The sequence below is a fragment of the Neomonachus schauinslandi genome, chromosome 2 (assembly GCF_002201575.2).
Source record: "Neomonachus schauinslandi chromosome 2, ASM220157v2, whole genome shotgun sequence".
Lineage (NCBI taxonomy): Eukaryota > Metazoa > Chordata > Mammalia > Carnivora > Phocidae > Neomonachus > Neomonachus schauinslandi.
In genome coordinates, this window is record NC_058404.1 from 52,546,468 (window position 1) to 52,572,744 (window position 26,277).

At 50.7% G+C, this 26,277-nt stretch overlaps 1 protein-coding gene across 1 annotated transcript; it reads right to left on the reverse strand.

The window, feature by feature from the left end:
- Positions 1 to 4,035: 4,035 nt before the first annotated feature.
- On the reverse strand, positions 4,036 to 25,374 carry FAM167A (family with sequence similarity 167 member A). Its single transcript, XM_021698895.2, has 2 exons — positions 24,617 to 25,374; positions 4,036 to 5,518 (listed from the first exon to the last, which is right to left on the reverse strand). Exons 1-2 carry the CDS (start codon positions 24,983 to 24,985, stop codon positions 5,255 to 5,257), a joined length of 633 nt encoding a protein of 210 aa, XP_021554570.1. The 5' UTR covers positions 24,986 to 25,374; the 3' UTR covers positions 4,036 to 5,254.
- Positions 25,375 to 26,277: the final 903 nt, after the last annotated feature.

Here is a 26,277-nt window from a genome sequence, read left to right on the forward strand (position 1 = left end):
GCAGGCTAAGGCCCACGTGCTTGATGTTGCGCTCCATTGGTCAGAAGTTTTGTGCATATCCCCCCACCCCCGACAGAGTCACACTTCACAAAATGCATTACTGTACCAATGCATTATGCCCATTTAAAACATACTGAAGATAGAAAGAAAGAGATGAAGAATATTCACAGAAGTTCTCATCTTTTCTTCTCGACCCCACTCCCAGGTGCCTGTCCCACCGCTTCGAGTCTGCTGGCCAAGGTGTCCTTAGGGCTACAGGCCGATGGGGTTTTGCAGGTGGCTCAGGGTGAGGTGGGGAAGAATGATGGGCGTGGCCACTCCTACGCTGGTCCCGAACATTCCAGTTCTCCTCCGCACTGGGCATGTGGTAAGCTTGCACTTCCTCCCCCTCACTGGAGGATTGGTGGGGCCATGTGCCTTGTTCTGGCCAAAGAAAGTGGGCAGAAGTGATGTGAATCACTTCCAGGTGCAAGCTGCAAGGGCCAGGGCTAGAGGAAGGGGGAGATAAAGAGGAACAGCAAGGGTCTTAGTCTGCTGGAGCCATACCATGTCCCCCAGACCTGTGGCCTCAGTTACAGCCACGTGCTGTCTCATAGTGCTGGAGGCAGCAAGTCTGGGACCAGGGTATCGCGGGGGGGGATCTCCTGAGCCTCTCTCCTTGGCTTGCAGACAGCCGCCTTCTCCCTGTGTCCTCACACGGTCTTCCCTGTGAGTGTGTCTGTGTCCCGATCGATGTCCTCTTCCCGTAAGGACACCAGTCCTTTTGGATTGGGCCCCAGGCTCGTGACCTCACTTTACCTAAATTACCTCTTTCAAGGCCCTATCTCTAATAGATACAGTCATATTCTGAGCTACGGGGCACTGAGACTTCAACATTTGAATTTTGAGGGGACACAGTCAAGCCCAGGACGGCGCGTGAGACCATTATTTCCCGGCCGAGGGCACCTGCCGAGCCTGCTGAAATCCAGCACACTTTCAGGATGACCTCTCCTAGCCACCACTTCCCAGACCCTTCCGATGATTCTGTAGCCCCCAATTCACTGTGTCAGGTCCTTTCCCTCCTGCAATGCTGGCAGCCACTTCCTCCTTCCTGCCCCAACCCTGACTGGTACAGGTGGGACAGGATGGACAGCATTGTTCGGCCCCCGCCCCATGCCACCCTTCCAGGTGAGGCTCACCGTGCGGTGGGTGGACCCTTCCCTGGGTGCCCAGGCCGGCAGCCTGGGGAGGCGAGGCCCCCCAAGGGGAGATGAGGAGGCTGGCTTGTCATTCCCTCACTCAGGTTTGCCTTGGGACCCTGGATGCTCTCTGGCAAGTCATCCTTTCTTAGAGTTTTAGCCATCGCCGTGTGGAGAAGCGGCGAGGCAGGGGAGTGATGGGGGGGTGCCCTCTGTGAAGCTGGCCCAGGGAGTCTGCCTGCGCTGCCAGTACCCATCTGGGTTGCCGGAGAGTCAGGAGGGGCGACAGGCTTCTGCTCCTGCAGAGAAGCCAAAGGGAATGTTGTCAACAGGGTTCAAAACCCCCTTTCTAAATAAGCTAGGTAAGATCTGCAGGAGGTTCTGGAAGCCACTGTGGTGACCGATGTCACCAGTCCTAGAGAAATACCCTTGGCTAGGGCCACCGGGCAGCTAGCGTAGCGTCAGGCGGTGTCCCTGAACGGAGAAGCTGCACCAGCCTTGAAAGGTCACTTCTGCTCCCCCCAAATTCTGCTCATCACCTTCCATTCGGTCTCCAGACCTCTAGAAGTCAGAGTCTCAGGACGTGGTATTTAGCGCCTTTCTCTTATGTCCTCTCTCTCTTCCTTGAGGACTTTATACAGGCATGGTGCTTTTACTATAATCCAAATACCCAAATCCAGAATCCCAAATTTATGTCTCCAACACTGGCCTTTTCCTGAAGTCCAGGTCCCTATAGCCAACCACTTACTCATTCCCCTCTGGGATGTCTAATAGACATTTAAATGTATCATGCTGGAGATAGCTACTGGTCTTGCCCCTCTGCCCCAATCATGCTCCCCTCAAAGCATCTTCATCCCAGTAAATGGCACCCCCTCCATCCAGCTGCCGGCCAGAGGGGGGTTCTTCATTCCTCCATTTCCTTCACACTCCACATCCAAGCTGTTGGTGTATCTTGTTGGCTTTACCTCCAAAGTCTGTCCCAAAGCATGTCCCAAAGTAAATCCCAAAGCCATCTTGCCTCCCTTCCTCCCTCTTTTCTCCCTCTCTCTTTCTCTTTCTTTCTCTGTGTGCTATAATAGGAATGAGGTAAAAGAAAACAAATTTCTCCCCCTTATATAGTATCTTCTTTTGAAATATTTTTATTTCACTTCTTCTAACAGCAATATAGAAACAAAGAGTCATAAAAAATAAGATTATAAATTGTCCATCGATTATGTAATAGCACTTGATATTGCTACAGGGAGGAGGCCCCGGGGCCGGCCCAGGTCCTCACAAGCCTCCCCAGGCCCCCCGGGCCTCTGTGATCTCTGCTGAGTCCATGAAGGCACCACACACTGCCGTGCATGGCGAGTCAATGGCGACCTCGTGGTTTACACCCGCGGCCCTTGGGGGTGACACAGAGATGGGCAGATGATGAGTTAAACTACAAACAGTATTGTGTACACGTGGTGGGCCAGAAGGTGGCCCCAGGATGCTGGCAACACAGGTTAGGTGGCAGGGGACCCACAGACATGGCTTGAGCCCCCATAGCAGGGACTTCACAACAGGGAGCTGACGTGCGGAGTTATTTGTGTTCCCTGTGGGAATAAGGGAGCTAACAGACACTGGGTGATGAGTAAGGAAACGCACCCAGGCTCCTCCACTCTCATCTCTGGTCCCTTCCCCTTTCTCCTCCATCCTCATCCCCAAATTAAATTCTCTTGGGGGTGAACTAAGCAAAAGAGCTGAGATGTCTAACCTATTCCAAAAAGTGTGCCCCGATCTCGGTTTGCTCTCAGAGAACAAAGAAAGGAAGGGGACATTACGTGAGCTGGACAACTAAATTGCCAAGGTTGACACCAATTCAATTGGATTGACAAAATCAACTAAAGTCACTTCAGTTGAATCCAATTTTTTCAATTCCTGTAATGACTGATTTCTAGAAAGGAAAAAAAAAAAAGGCAATTTGGCATTATTTCCAGAAGATGGAATGGGCTTTCCTGTGTGGGTGTATGTGTACCTGTGTGCCTCTCCAGAGCAGGTGGCGTGTGGAGGCCACCCTGACCCCTGCCATCTCAAGGACGTATCTCAGAGAAGACTGGCGAGAATACCTCAGTAGGACTTGGCAGTCCTCGTACAGAATCCCTGAGGAGAGACAGCTCGGGGTCGAGAAAATCCCCCTCCCTTCCTGCCTCAGGGGGAGCAGGTCTAAAAGGTCTGGCATCCCACCCAGGTCTCTTCTGTGGACCAGTCCGCTGGTCCTCAGTCACTGCTCAGAGTCAGGCAGAAAACACCTCTTATCTACGTTGTTACACCTTTTGCAAAGGAAGCATAAAGCCTCTGGCTCTTTGAAATCACAAGGAAGACACCAAGTTCTTTTCTAACTAGGGACCATTCATTCACGTCCTCGCACTGCCAGCCCATTAAAGAAAAACAACCTTCCCAGTGTAGGTCAGGGTGTGTGTGTGTGTGTGTGTGTGTGGTGTGCGCGGGCCCCAGTGAGACTATACGAGAGGATGAAACATGAAAGAACATCAGGACACCTTACTCCGACCATGGAAGTGTGATTGGTAATACATGTTCTGTGGGTCCACTTTCCAGGCATTGCTCTGAGTTGGACCCAAATATTCTGAATTGCAAAGTGAGAGGTACGTGTAGGGGCTGCGTGAGGTGGAGAGTAGAGGGCTTGGCAGTTTGTGGGTTTGGCAAAACATTAGGACCGTCTTTGGGGTTCAAGTTCATTGATACGTGATCTGTCTAGGCATTCTTAATAATGATTTAACCTGTTGATAGTAGCCACTAAGGAGCCATGTAATCTGAGGGAAGTCATCCTCTTTCCCTGGTTTCACTTCACTCCTTTATGAACAAGAAGGCTTGAACTAGATGACGTCAAAAGGTACCCCCAGCTGGGGGGCGAACTTGCGCCACGTGGCATTCCACGAGGCTAACTTTCCTCGCTGTTGAGGTCTCAGTCCTCATGCTTGCTGGGCCTCATGCTTGTCGGTAGGGAGAACCTTTTCAAATCAAATCCTAAACTACTGAACTTGACCTACCCAACTGGCATCACCATGTGGACAAAAATCAAACAGTTGTGAACAAGTTAGCAACAGATTAGTAACAGTCTGATTCAATTAAAATTAGTGATTTAAATCAGGCACAGAATGTCAGAGGAGGCTCAGGGTGAGCTTCCGAGCTCCCTCGAGTCTTTCTGGGGGGCGGGGTGGGGCAAGAAGGGGACAAAGGTGATGCCACCAGGAGAATTCGGTGATGGGAAATCCACGGACAGATTTGCCTAGTCACTCGGGCACCCCCCTGGAGGTGCAGGGTGGCGGCAAAGGGGCTCTTTGGAGACTGGGATTGGGGTGTGCAGCCAGGGCAGGCAACAGAGAGGGTATCTGTGTTTGCCCCCCCCACGCTGCCCGGGTGTGTCCTGGCACGCGCTGAAAACAATCGACGTAACACCAGTAGTGCCAAGGTCTAAGAGTGACCACAGCCGGCGCCCAGCAGAGGCGCTCCCGGCGGCTGTAGGGCCTGCAGTCCCGAGCTCCACTTTGTCGTTGCTCCTGGTTTTCCTTTCCTGGTGGGTCCCTGTCAGGGCTGCTGAGTCACCTGTCTACGAGCCCGTACTTAGAAGACAGCAACAGCAGATGGGCTCACCTGACATACCTAATCATCTGCTCCCTGGATGCTCAGTGCCCTTGGGGAAGCTTTCTGCAAGAATCACAGTGTTTGGGGGCCCCCCTTTGGGATCCCAGATCATAGCACCAGTGATTCCGGGAAACAGGAATGGGGGGGCAGTGAGGGGAGGATGGAGACGTGTCATGCTGGGAGCCAGGTCTCATTGAAGATCTGGATGGAGCGGCCCTTCTGCAGAACACTTTGGGTCACGGACAGTCAGAGGGTTGTGGGGCTCCACAGTCGGGGCCCCCTGAGAGAGCACCTGCCGTGGGTCTGAGGGCCCACGGTTCACCAGCCACAGGGAAACCCTGCCTCTGGGGAGACCCACTCAGGGTAACGCAGCCTCAACGCCCTTCCCACGCCCCCTCCCCACCTCCCATACACTCTGCTCTGGTCCCTCCGCCCCCTTCTAGGGCTTCTCAGCACAGAGAGAACCTCCGGGAGTTGATGTTCATCTTGGTGACTCCAATGAGCTTGAGTGGGGTGGAGAGACTGAAGGAGGAGGCGAGCGGGGAGTCGCAGAAGAGATCAGACAGCTCGTCCCGTTCCTCCAGCTCGTAGGTGGCATCGTTGAGCATCCTCCTGTGCAGGTCACAGGTCTGCTCGATCTTTAGCTTGTTGATGTCACTGCGCAGGCGCATGAGCTGTCTGGCCAGCTGCTGGTCCTGCAGCCGCATCTCCATCTGGAAGGGAGGAGGGGAGGCATCAGCAAAGAGCTGGGCTGGGGGCTGTAGTTCCATAGTCTCTGGCAAACACAGACCCGCTGATAGGAGACCTAATTAATGGCTTGCATCATCAGTTGGTCCACCTGGAGATATTGGCACATTCCCTGCTCAGGAAGGTGAAAAGACACACACAGCAAGATGATGAATGGAGACAGATGGGTTTCCCAAACGATACTTTGTGCTAGGCTAGATACTATGCCTAAATCCTTCTGGAAGAGGCACATGCCAGTCCTGGCTTAAAGATTCAGTCTCATTGTTTACAGATACATACAGGTGGAGTAAGAGTATAAAGGAACGCACGGGAGTGGTAAGTGCCAAATTCAGGAGCATGATTACTGCTGGGTGGGAAGGAAAGAAGGTGGTTGGGGAAGGTTTACGGGGGCTTCAGCTGTATGGGTAATGTTTTATACCTTATGTTGGGTGGTGGGTATACTGTTAGATCATTCTTTAAGCCTTTAAACATTTTAGAATCCCTGCAATATATTTTTTAAAGATTTTATTTATTTGAGAGAGAGAGCAAGCAGGATTGGGGCAGAGGGAGAGGGAGAGAGAAAATCCTCAAGCCGACTCCCCGCTAAGCCCTACTTGGAGCTCATGACCATGAGATCATGACTTGAGCCGAAGCCAAGAGTTGGACCCTGAACACGCTGAGCCACCCAGGCACCCCTGCCTGTAATATTTCTTAATAAAGTTTCAAAAAAGCCAAATAAATATGTAAATATATGCTAATATTTACTGAATGTTTTACTATGAACCAGGCACTGTTCTAAGCTCTTCAGGTATGTATTAGTCTTCTCAGGCTGCCGTATAAAACCGCAGACTGGGAAGCTTAACCAATAGACATTTATTTTTCATAGTTCTTGTGGTCAAGAAGTTCAAGATCAAGGGGTGGGCTAATTCTATTCTTACTGAGCACCTTCTCCTGGCTTGCAAATGGCCATCTTCTTGCTGTATCCCCACATGCTGGAGAGAGAAAGCTTAGCTTTCTTTTCTTTTCATAGGAACATTAATCTCATGATGGGGGCCCCACTCTTATGACCTCAAAATCTAATTACTTCCTAAAGGCCCACCTCCAAATATCATCACACTGGGGGTAAGGGCTTCAACATATGAATTTGGAGGGTGGGGCACAAAGATTCGGTCTAAAATGGGTATATCAACATGCTAGTTACTCTTCACTGCAACTCTGTTAAGTAATATCACCATCATCATCCACAAGTTAGAGATGAAGAGGCAGAAGTTCACAAAATCAGTCACTGTGTCAAATCACAAAGGGTATAAATGGCAGAGCTGAGATGAGAAACCCAGACAATCAGACTCCGGAGCCCAAGCCACCGACAAGGAAGTCCTGCCTCTTCAGGTACTGTTGAGTAGGGGGGATATGGAGTTAGTCCCTGCTCAGTGAACTAACAAAAGGCTCATGATCTTTTCAGTGCCTCAGCGTTTTTTTTCTATTGAGGAAGGGAAGTGATAATAACCCCACACCTGGTCTAACATCTTTACAGTTTCCAAAATTCATCTGTGTGCTAACTTTGTTAGTACTGTACAGCCAGTCCCGAAGGATTAGCAGGGCAGCTTGGCTGAGTAGTTTACAAGTCTGGAAGAGTGTCAGTGCGTTCTCAGTTTCACAGTTGTGTCATGACAGAGATGGGGACTGGAGCTCACAGGATCTCAGTCTCCCAGCACAGAGCCCTTTCCAGTAACAACACTTTGTCACTAAGACAGGTCCTCAGCTCCTCCTACTTGACACGATATTTGATTTCTTCTCACTGTTTACTCTTTCTGTCATTGCAAAGGGTTATTGTTTTCACAGTTTTGTGTCTTCAAGCTCAGCCATGTCCTTCACCTGGTGCTTGGAACCAAACTGACGTGGAGAAATTAACCATGAGATCCCAGAGGGACTCTTTCCATTGTTATGCAACTGAACACAAACGGTCTCGGTCTCACTTTTCCCCTGTTAAGGTTTGGAATTCAGTGCATTGCCTGGTAGAAAAATAAGCGACTTCACCGGTAAGCATTTTATTGTTCTTTTTTTTCTCTTTCATTTTTTAACGTATTTCTACAAGTCCCTTTTCTTTCCATTTTTGCAGATGAGAAAAATCATGATAAAAAATCTTGCATGGAGATCAGCAAAGTATTTAATGGCAAAATTGGGGTTCAAGTTCATAGCCCCCAGTTTTTTAGTTTCTTCTCAATCCTTGGGCATAAAAACCCAAATTTATTGCCAATCAGAAATTCTATTGGGGCTCCTGGGTGGCGTAGTCGGTTAAGCATCTAACTTTGATTTTGGCTACGGTCATGGTCTCGGGGTCCTGGAATCCACGCTCAGTGGGGAGTCTGCTTGAGATTCTCTCCCTCTCCCTCTGCCCCCACCCCTGCTCTCTCTCTCTCTCTAAAATAAATAAATAAATCTTTAAGAATATTCTATTGATTTAGAATAGCACCAAATTAATGATGGCAGGCTCATCCCAGGGCAGTTGGTCATTCATTCATTTGTTATGGAGCCCTTGGTCATGCCTGGAAGTGAGCTAGGTGTTGTCTAAAACCCTTGTGAAGGACATGGTGGTCAAATTTGTCTGAAAGACAATGCCAGCTCATACCCATTGCTTTATCTAATAGGGTCTTTGAGGAGTCTTGATTGAACCACTTCTCTGGGGGTATTTTATAATTTGAAGATAGAGCTCTTTGAAAAGATAGGAACTTCATGGTTTAGGTTTGAATTTTGGTCCCAAGAATTGGATCTTAGGTCTGAAAAGATCCTTTAAAGTTGGAGAATTTCAGGTTTGAGCAGGTGTCTGGGAGCATCTGTGAGATATGGCCTGCAGGGGTGCCTGGTGGGGGAAGAGGTCTATTTTTCTATGGCCAACAGATCCAGTCAGAGGTCAGAGAACAATTTAGGGTTGAAATTCCATCAGAGTTAGCTGGAAAGAGGGGTTAGTGTAAGGCACGTGTCCAGTTCTCTTTGACTGGACAAAGGCCACCTTGGTAGGGCCACTTCACACACTCATTCAGCTTGGATTCATTCAACTCTGCATGAGGGAAAGAAGAGAAATAAGACTACACTTCCAACGGGGCTGAGGATTCTGGCCATTCTGCTTGTTGGTGCCCCAAAGCACCAGGAGGGAGACTGGGAACCTGCTGTTTTCCCAGCAGACCCTGGTTCTGAGGGAGCCTCAGTGTGAATAGCTGCCCTAGGAGTCACTCAGAGCATATCTTTTGTTATGATCCCTGAATGTAAATCAGCCGCTGCATCTGATGCTCAGAGAAACGGTGTTCCAACACCACAGGGAAAACCTGCCGTGTTGGCCCTATTCTCACTCACTAAGGGATTTTTCCAAGGGTGATTCAGTGCCTTAAACATTAATTTGAGCCCCCCACCTCTTAAAATGTAACTCTGCTATAATCAGACCAAATCCATACAGAAATGAGCTCCCACAGCTAAAAAAAAAACCTAAGCAAAATGTGCAGGTGCCCCCCCCCGAATTTTTTTTTTTGCGATAAAATACACAGAACATAAAATTTTTACCATCTTCATTACTGTTAAGTGTGCAGTTCAGTGACATTAAGCACATTCTCATTGATATGCAACCATCCCCACCATTCACCTGCAGACCTCTTCATCTTGTCAAACTGAAACTCTGTCCCCATTAAACTCCCCCTCCCCCTCCCCCCAAAACCACCACCATTTCACTTTCTGTCTCTCTGAATTTGACTGCTCCATGTGCCTTATATAAGTGGAATCATACAGAATCTGTCCTTTTGTGACTGGCTTATTGCACTTAGCATCATGTCCACAAGGTTCATAGAGCTAAGAGGCTTTTTAGATTTTAACCTTTTCAGAAATGTTCAGTGAACATAAGTCTTTGCTGCTCCTGTTTGCCGTGAGTTGGAAGAATGGCAGCTCCCGAGGAAGGTGGGAGAGCTGGGACGGGGCCTGGGCTGGGGATGGAGGCCCTCCTGCCTTTTTCTTTCTTCTCTGCCAAGGAGGCACTCAGGCAGCGATGACCTCACACCCCATCTTCTGCCACCTACTGTCAGGTGCATTTGACACGTATTACTTCACCGCATCTGCTCACAGCTCTAGATGGGAGGTATTTCGATCTGTGTTCCAGATGAGGAAACCAACTTAGAGAAGTTTAAGGGACTGTCCAGGATTGGCCAGCTGGGGTGTGGTGCCCTCAGAACATATCAGAGCCCAGAGCTGGGGGCCTCTCCATGGCTTCCTCTGATCTGGAGGTGGGCTGGGTCCCAGAAGCAGTAAAAGTGGGAAACCCATTGCTCTGGGGTTAGACCCTGGGTTCCAGTGGAGCCCCCTCCTCACTAGCTGTGTGGCTTTGGGTGAGTCACTAACACTGCCTGAACTTGTGTCTTCATCTAGAGAGAAGAGATGCTGTCTACTCCAAGGACTATGAGAAGCATAGTAGATAATAAGTGGTAGCCACATGAGCTGATCGCTGCCAGTCAAACAGAGGTAAGAGGTTCATCCCTCAAGCTCTTTCTCTCTGTGCCAAGGTGCAGACCATAGAAACTGGCCAGAACCTTCCACTTTCAAGACTTTATTAAAGCAACTGAGATGCTGGCCCTAAAGCCTGGTCCTGGTGACTCAACTATCAGTGTGGGTTAATGCTCTCCCTGGCAGACTCCACTGTAGGACGTGCTGATTTCTAGTTCCCCTTCCTAGGGTGGCCTGTTGTTCCTGCAGAATAAAGGCGCCTGCTGGATCCTTGGAAGAGTGCCTACAATTGCACTAATCCTGTAATTAGGGCAGAGTACTTGGTGAAAGGGGGAGAAATGTCAGTGTGTGGTGGTGACAGGGCGTGTTCCTACGGGATGAGGAAGCACATGAAGGAGAAGGTGGCCGATCGGTGGCCTCGTAGCAACAGGGGTGCTTGGCTGGAGCCAACGCAGGTAGGATAGCCAGCCGAGGAAATTCATGGAAGGACCTCATGGGAGAGCGCTCTGCTGGGAGGTCTCTGTGGCCGAGTCTCAGGGGGAGTTCGAAGACAGGCTGACTCCTGCCTCTGGGTGGGGTGGGGTCAAAGCCAACGTTGCAGTAAACTGATGTGGAGGCAGTTCCTCAAAAAATGAAACATAGGATTGCCACATGATCCAGCAATGCCTCTTCTGGGTATATCCCTGCAAGAATTGAAAGGTGGGGCTTGAATATTGACTTGTATACTCGTGTCCATGGCAGCATTAGTCACAAGAGACGAAAGGCAAGAGCAACCCGTGTGTCCATCGATGGAAGTACAGATAGACAAAATATGGTCTGTCCGTACAGTGGCGTATCATTCCGCCATCTTGACATATGGGGGGCCTTGAGGATGATATATTAGTGAGAGAAGCCTTTCACAAAAGGCACAAGGACTTTACAATTCCACTTACATGACGTACCTAAGTAGTCAAACGCACAGAGACAGAAAACCGAATGGGGGTTGCCAGGGGCTGGGGGGATAGGAGAATGGGCAGTGAGTGTTTACTGGGGACAAAGTTGCAGTTGGGGAAGAAGAAAGCCCTTCTGAAGATGGACGGTAACGGCTGTGAATGTACCTAATGAATTGTACACTTAAAAATGGTTAAAATGGTAATTTTATATAATATACATATATTTTACCACCATTAAAGAAACAACAAAAGGTACACATTTGGGGTGGTCACTCTGACCTGGTTTGCCCAGGACCTTCCCAGTTTTAGCCCCCCGAGTCCCATGTCCTAGAAGCCTCCCCGGTCGCAGGCAAACCCCCTCCCTGTGGCACGTGTGGACGCTGCAGGCATTGGTGAGAAGGACCCCCTTGGCCAGAGGCCTGTCTGTCTGCGGGACACATTCTTTAAATCAGGTGGCACTGGGGACCCACCAGACCCTGAAGGAGGCGGAGTGGTCTGGGAGGTTGAGGGCTTCTCTGAGGTAGGTTGGAGGAGGAGGGACCACAGAAGGAGGGGCTCAGACCAACCCGCAAGGGGAAGAGAGTGTTTCGTTCTTTGGCAACGGCCCCTGCGGCATTTGGAGAAGTGGCATTTTTGTGGCAATCTGGATCATTTGCTTCCTTCCCCAGCACCCCTTGCCCACTTGCCCTGTGTTCACTTGCTCAGTCTAAAACCCTGAATGATGTCTTGGCGTTCCAGGGAAGCTCGTATGTCCGTTTCTTGAATAAAGTCTTAAAAGCACGAGGTTCTGGCTAATACCTTTATTCCTAGTTGCCTGTGGGATGTGCTAGAACACTTTCTTGGGTCTGCTCTCTGCAGGTCTAAAATGCCCTGAAGATTTAAGGAGTTTGGAAAATATACAAAAGACCGGTGACTAGCAGACCTTCAGGAGCACAAGAAGCAATTCTTCTGAACATGCCGCCTTTGCCCGCCCCAAACCTATCTCTAAAGCTCACCCCAGAGAATGCCCTATGCCCAGGGCAAACCAGAGGGGCTATGACTGAACTGGATTGAGGCACATTGGGATTAGCACAGATCTGGGAAGACAGAAAGAATCCCGAGCTGTTCAAGTGCATTTAGTTTAATCCCTATTTCTGAGGCTCGGATCTAAGCCACCCCAGTCCCACAGTCACGATCAGGCTCTGACTGATGTTGAAGGGAGACGGAGTAGAAAAATCCAGGCCATTTTCTCAAGCCGCCCGTGAAAGGGCAGAATGCACTGTATTCTCTACGAGACGTCATTCTTGAACCTTAGAAATAGTTTTTGTAAGCTGTCTGGTGATTTATATAACTTAACCGAAAGGTCCAGCTTATTGTTTTCATCAGTGCTGTGTAGGAACACACTTAGAAGCCCAGAGAAAATATTATTCATTATTTGATCTTGGGTTTGGCTTCTGAGAGAGAGTCAAAATAAGGCTGTTAGGAAAGCAAGCAAGTGGTGTCACTGAAATGTGCTGCTGGAGGCGACTTTAGGGTCTGGGAAAAAATTAAAAACATTTTTTTCAAACACCCCTAGAAACCAAACTGCTCGGGGGCTGATTTTCCAGCAAAGCTGTTGACTCGAGGGAAGGCTGGAACATGCTTCTCAAAGGGCTCTCCGCCGGTGGCAGCAGAAAACTCTTCCTGGAGCAGCTCATGGCTGCCACTCTGATGCTGCTGGCCTTGGGCGGGCGCCACGCTGTCCCTGGCCCAGGGCGTGGGTGGGCCGAAGGGCACCACGGCTCCCATTACCGGGCAGAAGATGACTCGTCTGTCTCCGCTCCTCCGAGGGGCTCTTGTGCTCCCCTTGGAGCCATTGTCCGCTGGGAGGGAAAGTTTGAGCAGAGCCCAGAGCCAGGGAAGAGAGCAGGACCCTGCCAGGAACTGTCCGTCCTCTGTGGCAAGAGTCAAGCTCTACGTGTATGGCCAGGTCTTTGATTTTCAAACTTGGAAGGTCCGAGGCCAAACTGCATCTTCACCCACGAGGCTGGCCTCTCAGAAGGACAGAGCGATGCATCCTGAATAGCCCCCAGCTCCATCCCCAGAGGCTCTGGGTTCCAGTTTGCTTTGGTCTGAATGTTTGTGTGACCCCAAAATTCACATGTTGAAACCCTAATGCCCAATGTGATGGTATTTGGTGGTGGAGCCTTTGGGATGCGCTTAAGTCATGAATGGGATTAACGCTCTTATGAGAAACTCCAGAGAGATCCCTCCACCCCTTCTTCCACCATGTGAGGACTCAGCGAGAAGTCTGTGACCTGGAAGTGGGCCCTCTCCTGACCGTGCTGGTCCCCTGATCCTGGCCTTGCAGCCTCCAGACTGTGAGAATTAGATAATCTGTGGTTGAGAAGCTACCCAGGCTGGGGTATTTTGTTGCAGTGGCATCAAGAGACTAAGACACAGTCCTAGATCAGCCCCTAGTGAGATGAGTGGCTCTGGGCCGTGATGTGACCCCTTTATGGAAAGGGGATGCTGATCGTCTTCCCCTACCTGATAAGACTGCATTCTGGACATGAGGTGGATCCTGGAAGCTGCACACCCAGGAAAGGAATCCTGTGTCCTTTGAGTGAGAGCAGAAGAGATGGGCGCTGTGGCCGGGCTGGGAAGGACAAGCCCAGACTGGCATGTCCACAGTCACCCCTCACCCCACACTCCACACTGTGGGTTCCTTCCTGCTCCCCCCCATCACTGTCTGCACTGAGCCCTACGCTCAAGAGGCTGATGGACAGGTCTCCCCCTTCTTCAAACTTTTCAAAGGTACCACCAGCCCTCCTGGCTCTCTTGCTCTCTCCAGCCTCAGCTCTCCCATTCTGAGCCTCTTACCCTTCATGGCAGTGACAATGGGTCCTTATTCCCTCCCCTAGAACCACTCCTTCCCATCCCATCATCCTTCAGGCCCAGCCCTAGCCCCCAAGCTCTGCAGGTTTTTCTGCAGGACGACTTTCTCGCCCAGGCTACCCTCCAGGCCTGCGGAGAGGCAGTGAGTAGAGTGCTTGTGGGTTCAAAGTCCTCCATTTACCACTCACTGGTGGTGCAACTCTGGGCAAGTTGCTCAAGCTGTCTGAGCTTCAGTTCCCTTATCTGCGTAATGGGCATAATCATAACATCTGCTCTAGAGAACGACATGAATAACACATATATAAGACACTCTGTATAGGACATGAGGTTCCATAAGTATTAGTCCCACTTTATCCCCCAGAACTGCAGAGCTAAACATTTAGTTATTTCCTGTATGCCACTCTTATCTCTCCTACCAAGTTACAGGAGTACTTGAGTGCCGAGGCCCCGTATGATTCTTCTCTGCTCACCAACAGGGCCCGGAGCAGAGCTGGTTGCCAAATCATGCTTCCCACACACTTTGCAGATGATTACTTACACCTGACACCTGTGTCGCTCCTCACACTTAAGCACAGCCCCGTGGGGTTGGCAGGGTGGCGTTAGCATCCCCTTTATCACGTGGCTTATCTGGGTTCACGGAGCTGGTAATGCTAAAGCACTTCAGGATTTGAAATGGAGGCAGGGGACCCTCCCAGGCACGGTGTCCTTCGTTTGGCCGGTGTGAGGCCTTCCCCAACTTCCCGGCCACTGCCCTGGATAGCCAGCGGGGGGTCTCGTGGGACCGACAGCCAGTCTTAGAGCTGTGCCACTCAAGGCAGGCTGCTGGAGCGAGGCTTCCAGCCAGACTGCAGGGGGGGCTGGCTCGGGGACTGTGCTCCTGCTCCCCCATGAGCTCCTCGCACTGCCTTCACATTGTACCTACAGGGAGCGCTACCAGTCCCAGGCGGGGATTGCGCTTCCTTAAGACATTGTCTGGAGATCTCCCCTCTTGTGTTCCCTCTCTCATTCTCTCTCTCTCGCTCTCAAATAAATAAATAAAATCTTTAAAAAAAAAAAAAAAGACATTGTCTGGAGATCAATCAGCCGTGGCCAGGGCAGCTGTCAACGGAATGAAGGATGCTGAGGCGCCCTGACTTCTATAGAGAGCCCCGAGAAGACCTCTTGAGCACCCGCGTTGGGACTTCTAGACTTCTCCTGGGTTCTGGGCTTCCAAGCTTGGACACGGACGGAGTGGGAGTTTCACACCGGATGCTGAGCCAGCCCACAAACCAGCCAGAAACACTGACTGACCACGAGTGAGGATTGCTGCTTGTGGGACGAGAGCTCTCTGGAACTGGGGCTTGTATGAGTAATCAAGGCTCCCGTGCACCCGTAGTTTCTATATATAGATTCTCACGGTGCCTTCAAGAGGAAGTGAGGCGAATCTATTCTCTGCCCCACCTTCCAGGCATGATGGAGGCCATTTCGCTCTCCAAAGTCATTTCACACTCCATTAACCTGGAGCCTGCCTCCTTGGAAAGAACAGATGGTTTGGGCCTCATCTGCCTGAGGGAACTCGCAGCAACTTAGGGCACCAGGGTGAACACAAAACCCACCTCGGGAGAGTATTTGCTTGCCTGGGAAGCGGCTGTGACCCAGCGCCACCCCCCCCCCCATAGTCCAGAGTTAGGGCATGAGTCAGGGCTGCCCCCTCCCCCACACGCCCTGGTTGCTTAGTAAGGTCACCAACTGGTGAGTGCTGTGGAATGTGGCCAGCAGTGGCCCTGGGGGCTGTTGGCACAGTGTGAGCTGGGGGTGGAGGGGGTGGGGTGGAGGGCAGGGCCCGAGCGTGTGGCAGTTGACTGATGGGCACCCATGGAATCTCTCCGCATATCTCCTGCCCTCATTGGAAAACCAGGGTGATCAGCCCTTTGGCTCCTCCCTGCTCTAGCATGTGGGGGCTCTGTGCCTCCTTCTAGCCAGCACTGTTAGCACTAGCTCTATCAGAGGGGTCCTCCTCAGACGCTGGTGCTGGTGGGCGTGCCTGCCCTGCAGGGGTGCCGTACGGGAGCCCAGGACTTCCCACTGGCTTGGGACTCTCCTTCTCCCCGGGTTGCTGTGGCTCCTGAGGGCCAGGCACTCAGGTGCAGGCCTGGAAACCGTTTCCCCTGCTGAGGGCTCAGCTGCCTTGAGTGAGCCTCTCTGTCACCTTTCCCTGGCTCTTGCCGGCTCACTGACTGTGTCTGGCTCAGGCCTGTGCCCAGGGACATGACCAACAACAGCCTCTGGGCAGTGCTCAGATTTTTTTGGGGGGGGGGGGGGGGGCTGTTGGCAGCTTGGGAACAGGGGTGGGTCCTGAAGCTTATAAAATAATACATCCCTCAGAAAGGGGAAGTTCAGCCCAGGGGGATGTCTCAGGCTTGAACAGTCCCTTCTGCACCTCTGTGTGACCAGACCCGGCCTTTGTATTACAATAATGAAGACTTCTCAGAGGGAGAGGGGAATTCTTGGAAAAAGTGCAAAATCAAGCGAATTTTGGAGAATAACAGCCTAGAGTTCCAGGGGTTGAGAGGATGTGTTGAATGAGCCTAAAACGTCATGAAATATAAAGTGGCATCATGCTCATTTGATTCCAAGAGCAATTGATTGTATAGCCGCCTTTCAAAGCAGGGGTTCTGAGGTTGGGCAGCTCTGGGTTCAAACCCCCGCTCTGCTGGTTGATCTTGGCCAAGTTACTTTACCTCAGTTTTCCCATCTGCAAAATGGGGATGGAACCTACCTTAAAAGAGCGATGTATTAAATGATGTGATGAATATAAATGTGCACAGGACATTTAGTACAGAGTCCCTGACTATCTCGGTAGGTATTTATTATATACACTCTGCCAGGTAGGTATTTATTAGATCCATTTTACAATAACAAAACCTGGGGCTAGGTTAATCGGTTTTCCTAAAGTCACACAGCTAGGGTATAGTAAAACCTGACCGGAAGTCTAGTTTAGTTACAAATTCTATGCTTTTCCCACTCCACCTTGACGGGTTAGTGATCCAGTTGCATTAGAATCACCCACAGGCACTTGTTAAGTTCCAGACACCGCCCCAGATGTATGGAATCTGAATTTCCACAGAGGGTTGAGAGGGATCTGTACTTTTTTAAGAGATTTTATTTATTTGTCAGAGAGAGAGAGAGCACAAGCAGGGGGAGCGGCAGGCAGAGGAAGAAGCAGGCTCCCCGCTGAGCAAGGAGCCCGATGGGGACTAGATACCAGGACCCTGGGATCATGACCTAAGCCGAAGGCAGAGGCTTAACCGAATGAGCCACCCAGGTGTCCCTGGATCTGTATTTTTAACAAATGCCCTGGGTACCTCTTCCAGCAGTTACTACACACTAACATATTGTGTAGTTATTATAACCTAGAGGGTGCCCATCAGAGGAAATGGGCTTTCCTTATTATTGGAAAAATGTGATGGGAAATAAGGGGCAGCCTAATGTCAACCACACTTAAAGACATGGATCTGGTTGCTGAAGAAGGCAGGGATTTGTGTATTTCCCTTTGGTTAATTTCATTGTCCGCTGTGCCTGGCACACAGTGACCACTCGGCGTGCACCTCAGCTCCCCAAAGCAATTTGGAACTGTACTTGTCATACCTCTAGTATGGCTCTTGTCACATCATGTCATTGTGTTTTGTGTCTGTCTCCTCCACAAAAGGGAGAACCCCATAAAGACAGGAACCCTGTCCCATTCACCCTGGCCCCCACCTGCACCCAGCTCCTAAACTCAGGCACTCGGTGAACTCTGGCTATACTGATTGAACGGAGGATTGGATCAAAGGTCTCCCCCGCCTGTCTCTTACAGCTCCAGGGCTGCCTTCTCTTGCTATTCTCGGTGGGTACCCCATCAGGCCTCTGTCTCCCACCTCCATCTCCTTTCAACTTGAAGACAGTCAAGGGAAGGAAAGAGGCAGGACCAGATTCTTGGAGTCGGCTTCATCTCCCTGGCCAACAGTCCCCACCTCGTCAGCTCTCACTGTGAGGGGGGAATTTCTGGGGATCCAGGCCTCAATTTTCTTACCTTAGTCTAGGAGAGTCTATGCCTTTTTTAAAACTTGTAGATTACAAGGTAAGGAATGTGTACCAATTACACTGGCAAGACAGAGAGGAGCTTGGAACTCTTTTTTTTGCCTTTCATTTTTACATCTTTTCCCTTCCTAAGGATATATAATGTATTCCTATTTTAGAAACCTCAGAAGCTACAGAGAAGTCCAAAGAATAACACTGGCACTCAGAAATAAAGGTCACTGATGTTTTGTCCTATTGCCTTTGCTTATAAATACTGTAGTAACGACTGAAGGGTTACTAAAGTGTGTAGCCAGGAGCCTTCCTCCTGCAGGTTGCTCATGCCGGGCAGGCTGAAAGCTCCCAGCTACACTGAGAAGACTCAGAGTCGGGCAAAGGAACAGCTGGACTAGGAACTGGGGACTCGAATCCCAGCTCAGCCAGTACCTCCCTGGATGGCTCTGAGCATATCCTAATCATAAAATGGCCACAGCTGTCCCAGGCCCTGCTACAGGGTGGTTATGAGGCATCGCTCACCCTTTACCCGTGTCCTGATCTGTAATTAGCAGGGTTTTATTTATTTATTTCCTTTAAAGATGTTGTTTATTTATTTGATAGAGAAAGAGAGGGCAAACGAACACAAGTGGCGGTAGGGGCAGAGGGAGAGGGAGAAGCAGGCTTTCCGGGGAGCAGGGAGCCCGATGCCGGACCCGATCCCAAGATCCTGGGATCATGACCTGAGCCCAAGGAAGATGCCCAACCAACTGACCACCCAGGAGCCCAGCAGGGTTTTAAATATAGGCTTTTTGACAACTCCTGGCTGCACTGACTAGAACACTGAGTGTCAGGACCTATACCTAGTACAAAAGGTAAGCGATCTGGATCCAGAGCTAGGAGATGCGGGTCTATGTCCTGATTTGGCCATATCCTTGCATATGGCCTTGGATGGGCAAGTCACTTAACCTCTCTGCTCTCAGGCTTGGTGTCTTTCTGAGCCTCAGTCTTCTCTTCTGTAAAATGGGAGTAGCAAGCAAGTACCTCTAAGCCTTCTCCCAGGACACTGTATGTAAAAGTGCTTTGGGGACCATGCCATGCTCCCCAGATGGGAGCATTGTGGCTGTCATCAGACGATGCTCGGTGCGTTTGAACTGCCGCTTGGCTGTATCATTCAGTGGAAATACGGAACATTGGCCTTGTTGGCTGTGCCTGGGACACACCAGTCATGTGCTTGCCAACCAGGCAGCACAGGCAAGAGAGGCTTAATCAGGAGAGGCTGAAATCAAGCTGTGGCCACAGAAGGGCCAGCTGAGTTCAGGCCCATGACCTCCTGCCACGGCAGGCCCTAGAATTATTAAAACTTGTCAGGTTCCTCTTCCCTTTTTCTAACAACCATAAACACCTTTTGGGGGGCTTTCTGTGGGTATTAAACACCTGCACGAAACTAAAAGAAACGTATCTGCTCACTCCCGAGGATTCTTGCCCCAAAGACAACCCCTTAGGAAGCTGGACTGTTCTGTTTTTAGTTTTGGCACCACGCAGGCCAAGTGGAAGATTCTTCCCCTTTATCTTTTGGATTGGCAAGGGGAACATTTTAGCAGGGTTGAAGAGAGGAGACAAGGGAGCATCCCTTTCCCCCTTGTGCTGCAAGCTCTGGGACCAAGCACAGAGGTTTGTGAAATGTTCTGAATTCCAGACTCAGCTAGAGAACGGAGTCCCACAGTATCTGGGGTACGCCCTTTCTAGCTCACTCTTTCCTGAAGGACTGCCCCCGCCCCTTGGCCACCTAGTAAGGCCGCCCCAAAGGCAAGTTGCTGGAGGCTGGGACTTTCTGCCACCATATGCAGTCTGGAACAAGCAGAGATGCACCACGGCCACTGGACTGAGCTCCGGGTCCGTCCCCTGCACACAGAGGCCGTAGCCCCGCCTGCCATAGCCAGATGGAGACAGGGGCCTGGGATACCTGGGGAAGCCAAAGGTCCGGCCTTCCTAGCTTGAAGGAGTAACGCCAACAGGGTTTGAGGATCTCCACCTTCCTCGTACCCTCCAACACATGAGACTGGAGGAAGTGTCTGCCCTACTTACAAGTCCCTGGAGCATGTCAGGAGTCACTTGTCATTTTCCCTGTGGTGAGAGCAGAGAGGGAGAGCGAACCCCCAAGGGAGCTCTTAGGATCCTTTCTTGCCTTGGAAATAAGATTCAGGCAGTCACTCTCTGCCTTTGAGCTGGCCTCGTAGGAGACAGAGGTGGACTAGCCTGTCTGTCCAGACCCAGCCTGGCCTGCCTCTGAAAGGGTCAACAATGATAACCAAGGCCTCACTGGTTTTATCAACAGCTCCTGGGACAGCCCTGTGGTAATCACAGAGCTGTCCGGGGCCTGCCCTCTACTGGGCACAACCTACTCCGGAGCCAAAACTTCCAACAAACTGAGGGTTTGGCCTCCTGGAGGGAAAGCAGCCACCCGATTGTCTGAATTACAGATTTTTAATCTGCTACCTTAGCCACATGGGGAGAAAAGACAAATTTGCCTATGAGCCTACCCAGCTACAGAGACAACTTAACTCTGGGCTTAAAATAAAACAAAGGTTATCTGAAACTACTTTCACTGGGTTCTTTAAACAGGTTAATTTTTTTTTTTTTTAAGATTTATTTATTTGAGAGAGAGAGAGAGGGAGCAATAGACTCCCCGCTGGGCAGGGAGCCCAAAGCAGGGCCCCATCCCAGGACCCCGGGATCATGACCTGAGCCAAAGGCAGACACTTAATGACTGAGCCACCCAGGCCCCCCAAAACAGGTTAATTTTTAACGACACCTGCAGTGAGATGACAGATGACAAATTAGGAAAACAAATGACATGAAGTTAAGTGTTTTGACTGAAATTCTAAAAATGTGAGAATGCGTTTGCTGTGCAGATGTCGAACTCCGTGTTTTCCATCCAGTCCAAGGATTTTACGAGTTGCCTTTGTTACTATTTAATCTGGAAGCGAAGTGGGCAGAACTGCATGTTCAAGTTGGCCAGCCTGCCAGTCTGCATTTGAGCTGCTTTGACCTCAGACATACAATCTCTGATGATCTTGTTCTTGGACAACTCGGTGTGGGATGCTGGGACTTCCTTCCCACAGGCCCATGTACTGACTGAGCCCTGAGCCAAAAGGGCAGCTATGGCAGCAGCTCAGCTCAGGGTGCAGGCCTGGGGATCCCTGGGGCTTCCCTCTGAGGTCCCTTGTTGGTTCCCTGGACCCAGTCCTGCCTGCCTTTCAGTCCTTGCCTCTCAAAGTGTGGTCCGTGGACCAGCAGTATAGCATTACCTTGGAACTTGTTGGAAATTTGGAATCATGGACCCCGTCCCAGACCAACAGGATCAGAATCTTCATTTTACCAGGAGAGCCAGGTGATCTGTATGCACATTAGTTTGGGAGTCACTGCTCTAAGAAGTGCTCCAGAGGGATTTCTGGAGCACAAATCCACCCCTGTCGTTGCTCGTTCAGCATGCCCAACTGGGCCCTTTGTGGGAGGGCCAGCTCTCCTGCTTCTCTCCCCATAGCTCTCCACCCTCAATGGTGAAGGCTGAGTTCAAGCTCTGGCTCTGGCACTTCCTAGTCATACAACCCTATGCAGGGCATCTGACTTCTATGAGCCTCACTTTACTCATCTGTAAAATGGAGACAGTGACAGCAATCACATAGGTCTGACGTAAGACAAAGAAATAATGGTGTGAGGACTGGGACTCTCGTTCAGTCTTATTTCTTCCTTGGCCCCCACTCCCATGCATTCTCTTCACTGCTGGCATCTTTGTGAATGTACATTTTTAGGGATCACCCAGCAAGATCCATTGCCTTTGGAAGATACTACATAGCATGGTGGCTAAGAAGAGCATGGGCAACGCAACCAGATGGGCCAGAGTTCAAATTTTGACTCTCTCTCTGAGCCTTGGTTTTCTCCTCTGTAAAATGGGGTTGACAGGAAAGTGATGTGACAATCAAAAGAGGTAAGTAATGCATGTGAAGTGTGTGGCAAACAACACACACTCAATTAGTGACAAATCTCGGTATTATTATTATTATTATTACTATTATTACCCATCCCCAGTAGCACAGAGAAATGGTGGGAAGAGTGGTAAATACCATGCAAATAAACTGGCACAGCCCCCACTCTGGAAAACAGTATGGAGTTTCCTCAAAAAGTTAAAAATAGAGGGGCTCCTGGGTGGCTCAGTCGGTTAAAGCCTCTGACTCTTGGTTTCAGCTCAGGTCATGATCTCAGGGTCGGGAGACTGAGCCCCACATTGGGCTCCATGCTCAACGAGGAGTCTGCTTGTCCCTCTCCCCCTACTCCCCTCCACCCCTGCTCTCCCTCTCTTACATAAATAAATACAATCTTAAAAAAAAAGTTAAAAATAGAACTACCCTACGATGCAGCAATTGCACTACTAGGTATTTGCCCAAAGACTACAAAAACACTAATTTGAAGGGATACATGCACCCCGATGTTTACAGCAGCACTGTGTACAATAGCCACATTATGGAAACAGCCCAAGCGTCCACTGACTGGTGAATGTATATATACAATGGAATATTATTCAGCCATAAAAAGAATGTAATCTTGCCATTTGTAATGACATGAATGGAACTAGAGTTCCATTCTCCATACTCCTAAGTGAAATAAGTCAGCCAGAGAAAGATAAATACTATATGATTTCACTCATATGTGGAATTTAAGAAACAAAACAAACCAGCTAAGGGAAAAAAGGAGAGAGGCAAACCAAGAAACAGACTCTCAACTATAGAGAACACACTGATGGTTACCAGACGGAAGGGGTTAGGGGGATGGGCGAAATAGGTGATGGGGATTAAGGAGGGCACTTGTGACGGGCACCAGCTGATGCATGGAAGTATTGAATCATTATATTATACACCTGAAACGAATATTACACTGTATGTTAACTGGAATTTAAATAAAAACTTAGGGAAAAAACCTACTACACCGTATATGAAAAAAAAAGAAAATATCATGCAAATATAAAGCATTATTAATGCTGACATTCCCTGTACTTACTTCAGACAGCCTTTGGCGGCCGAGTTAGTCCTGACAATTAGCGCTTCTCTCTCTGCCTACAGAACATTGCTCTCTACATTACCCATGGTTGTCCTTGACCTGGCCCACCTGCTTTCTCTCAGCATTATAGTCCGGCCCAGGCACTCATGCGGCTTAGCTTGCAATGGCTGGTCGAGGAAAAGGGGCACAGCCTGCAGATCTACAGCAATGCTTTTCAACCTAGGCTGTGTTTGGAAGCGCCAGGGGTAGAGAGGGGGTGGAGGGGGAGGACTTTAAAATCTACTGATGCCTGGGGCCCACCCATTGACATTCATTTGATTGATCTGAGGTGCATCTAGGTTCTGGGACCCTTTAAGTCTTCCCAGGTGACTCTAATATGCAGCGGGGGTTAAGAGACACCTCTCTCATCTAGAGGATGAGGAGGACAAGCTCTAGAGAACTCCCTCCTGGTTCACACGCAAGGAATACCTTCTCTACTCTGTACCCCAAAAGGGGGCCCATGAGGAATGCTAATTTATTTCGAAAGCAAAGGCCTCCCCTCCCAGAAGCAATAAAACTTCAAATGGACCCAGAGCCTAGTAACTGAATCCTTGGTTGATGGGGATATTTTTGCTCTCTTTGTGAAAACCAGCGAAAGCAGTTCAGCCTCAGGAGTTTAAGGAGCAGCTTTAAAGAGCCAGGCCCACCGCGTGTCCCTCTCGACTCACCTCTTAAACCCCCCAAGAGCACCCCGTGGCAGTGGAGTGTCCAGAGACCCAGCCTGAATCCACAGATGCCCCATTTGCTATGCAAGCCAACTGACACTCCAGTTACTAAAGACAGACATCGTGGAGTGGTGTGTTTTGGGAAGTAGTTTCAACATTAAACATGAAAACCAAAAAAGATTTCCAATGCATCAGAACACCTGAGTCCCTGAGCCTCCCCTTCCCCCTGCCCCAGTGATTTATTTCAACCCATGAGGAATTCTAGGCCCCAAATGGGATCTGTTTTTCGGGCTTTTGCAAAACAAACCGGGGAGGCCTCTGCCTAACCTGTTGACACAGGAGTTATGAGTGGCTCTCGAAGGCGGTTGGCCGTTGGTTGCTGGCTCACCTGTGGCTAGAGTGGCCTGGCTGGGCAGGTGTGACCTGGGCCACAGGTGATGAGGAGGGGCAGGAGTTGAGATCACGGGGAGCATTAGCATTGTGCCCAACTTTGCCAAGGAGCCCTGTGCCTGGGACCAGTGATTCTCCCCTGGGCTATGGGCACAAAGCTCTGAACACCCATTCCCTTTCCCACATGCTAGAGATGTCCCTGCTGGGAGCCTGCTGGGCCCCTGGGCAGAGAAAAGGTCAAGCTGCTGCCCACCCAGCCCCAAGCGTACCTATTGCTCATGCTCATTCCCTCGGATGCCCCCCCAGCTCCTGACTTCTGGGCAGACTACCACTCAGCCTCCGAGACCTAGCCCAAAGCTTTCAGGCCCCATCAACCACACCAACCTCTGGGCAGCTCCTTAAACACAGTTCCTCCATAAGTACCTGTGACTAGGGGCTGACTGGTATGTGGATCTCCTGTAACTACATAGTAATGAGGTCCACCCTTGATTTAATAGGACAGTGACAGACGTGCAGTTGGGAAGGACAGAGATGGGGGAGAGAGAGAGAGATAAAGAGAGACAAAGACAGAGGAGACAGGGAGAGACAGAGAGAGAGAGAGAGAGAGAATGGCATCTTTTCTGGGGGTTCTTACCAGTTCCTTCCTGAGCCAGGCTATAGCTTCGTCGATACTTTCAAAGCCTTCCAGCTTGCCGGTGGGCTGGGGCCCAGTGTCCTGGCTGGCACTCCCGTTAGGTGGGGGATGCTGCCTGGGCTCTCTCCCCGGGGATGAGGGCTCCTCCTCCCCACGCTCCCCCTGCTCAGCAGCTGGCCTCGGAAAGGGCCATGTTGGCTCCTCCAGCCTGGCCTGCCATTCCAAGTAGGAGGGCCTTCGGGTCTCCAGCCTCAGTTTCTCAGTGAGAGCCTTCAGGCTCCGGAGGTGGTCGTCGGGAGGCAGGGCTTCTCCTGCCGTCTCTTCTTGCCCACCTGCCACTTCTTCTACTTGGATCTGAGGCACAGACATTCTAGAGTCTGCTGGGGCAGCCGGGCGTGGGAGGTGGTGGGGGGCGGTGTGGGAATCTTGGTGGGTGGCAAGGTTGGGTCCCACTCAGGAATGGTCTCATCCAGCTGGGGTCGGGGCTCCTGAGGGCATTGTTGGGATGTGAGCAGCTCCCGGAGCTGACAGGGATGGTGGATGAGCCACACGGAGTGCCCTCCAGAGCCGCTGTGGAGGCTCAGGATTTAAGATTCTTCCCGGAGTCCTGTGGGTGCCATGTTTCACAAAAGGGCAGGAACAGACAAGCGTCAGCAGGAATCTTTTGGGGCAGATTTGCCAAGAAGTCCTGGAGGTGCGGGCGGATCGGGGGGGAAGCAGGACTCAGCTCCCTTCCTCACGGGCAAGGACAGGCAGTGAGAGGCTGCCGGCTGGTTGGAGGAGGCCCTGCAGGAAGGATGCAAATGATGTCAGTCCTAATCCCTCCCCTGGCAGGAGGCCTGCAACGTTCCTGAGCTCCTCAGGAGGGGAAACTGAGGCTCAGAGAGGTTAGGTGACCCGGCTGCCGATTGCTCACTCAGGACGAGAAGTGAGGCGATTTCAAGCCTTAACTCAACGCAGAGAAGTTAATAATAAATCAATGCTCTGTACAGTGTTTCACCGTCTAAATGATTCCACCTCCATTATCACATTCAGTCCCCCAGGCAAGTCTATAAGTTACTTCTTTCGGTCCCCATTTTACATGCAAGGAACCTGAGGCTCTGTGAGGTTGAATGACTCACCAGAGAGCTCCTGGCGATTAGCGAGGACAAGGCTGGGTTGTCTGATTCTGAAGGGTCAGGTCTCTCCTCTGAGGGACAGCAACCTGTGGGTCCCCAGGCCGACACAGCTGGCCCCGCCCTGCCCCGCCCCCCACAGCCCCTGTCCTCAGGTGCTGGCTCTTCCAGGTCTTACTGCACACTCTCAGCTTCTTCCTCCAAGAACAACACCTTACCTCACTTCTTCCAAGGAGGAAGCAAATAAACCTGTAACGGCTGAGGGAAGAGCCGACCTCCCTCAAGGAGGACTGTTAAACCGAGTGAGGATTGTGACTCACCGTTCTAGAAAGATGGTTCCCACATTTACCTAAAATGCCCGCACTGCAGCGCCTCATGGACAAGGGCATGGCTCTCATCGGATTTGGCTTTCCCATCTCTGGGGAGGTGGTCTGAGCACAGGGTAGAGAAGGAACTCCGAGTCCGAGTGAGAGACCCCAGCCTCCCAGCCTCATCCCTGCGCCCACAGGGTCCAGGACATTTGACTTGAACCAAGGAGAGAAGTCC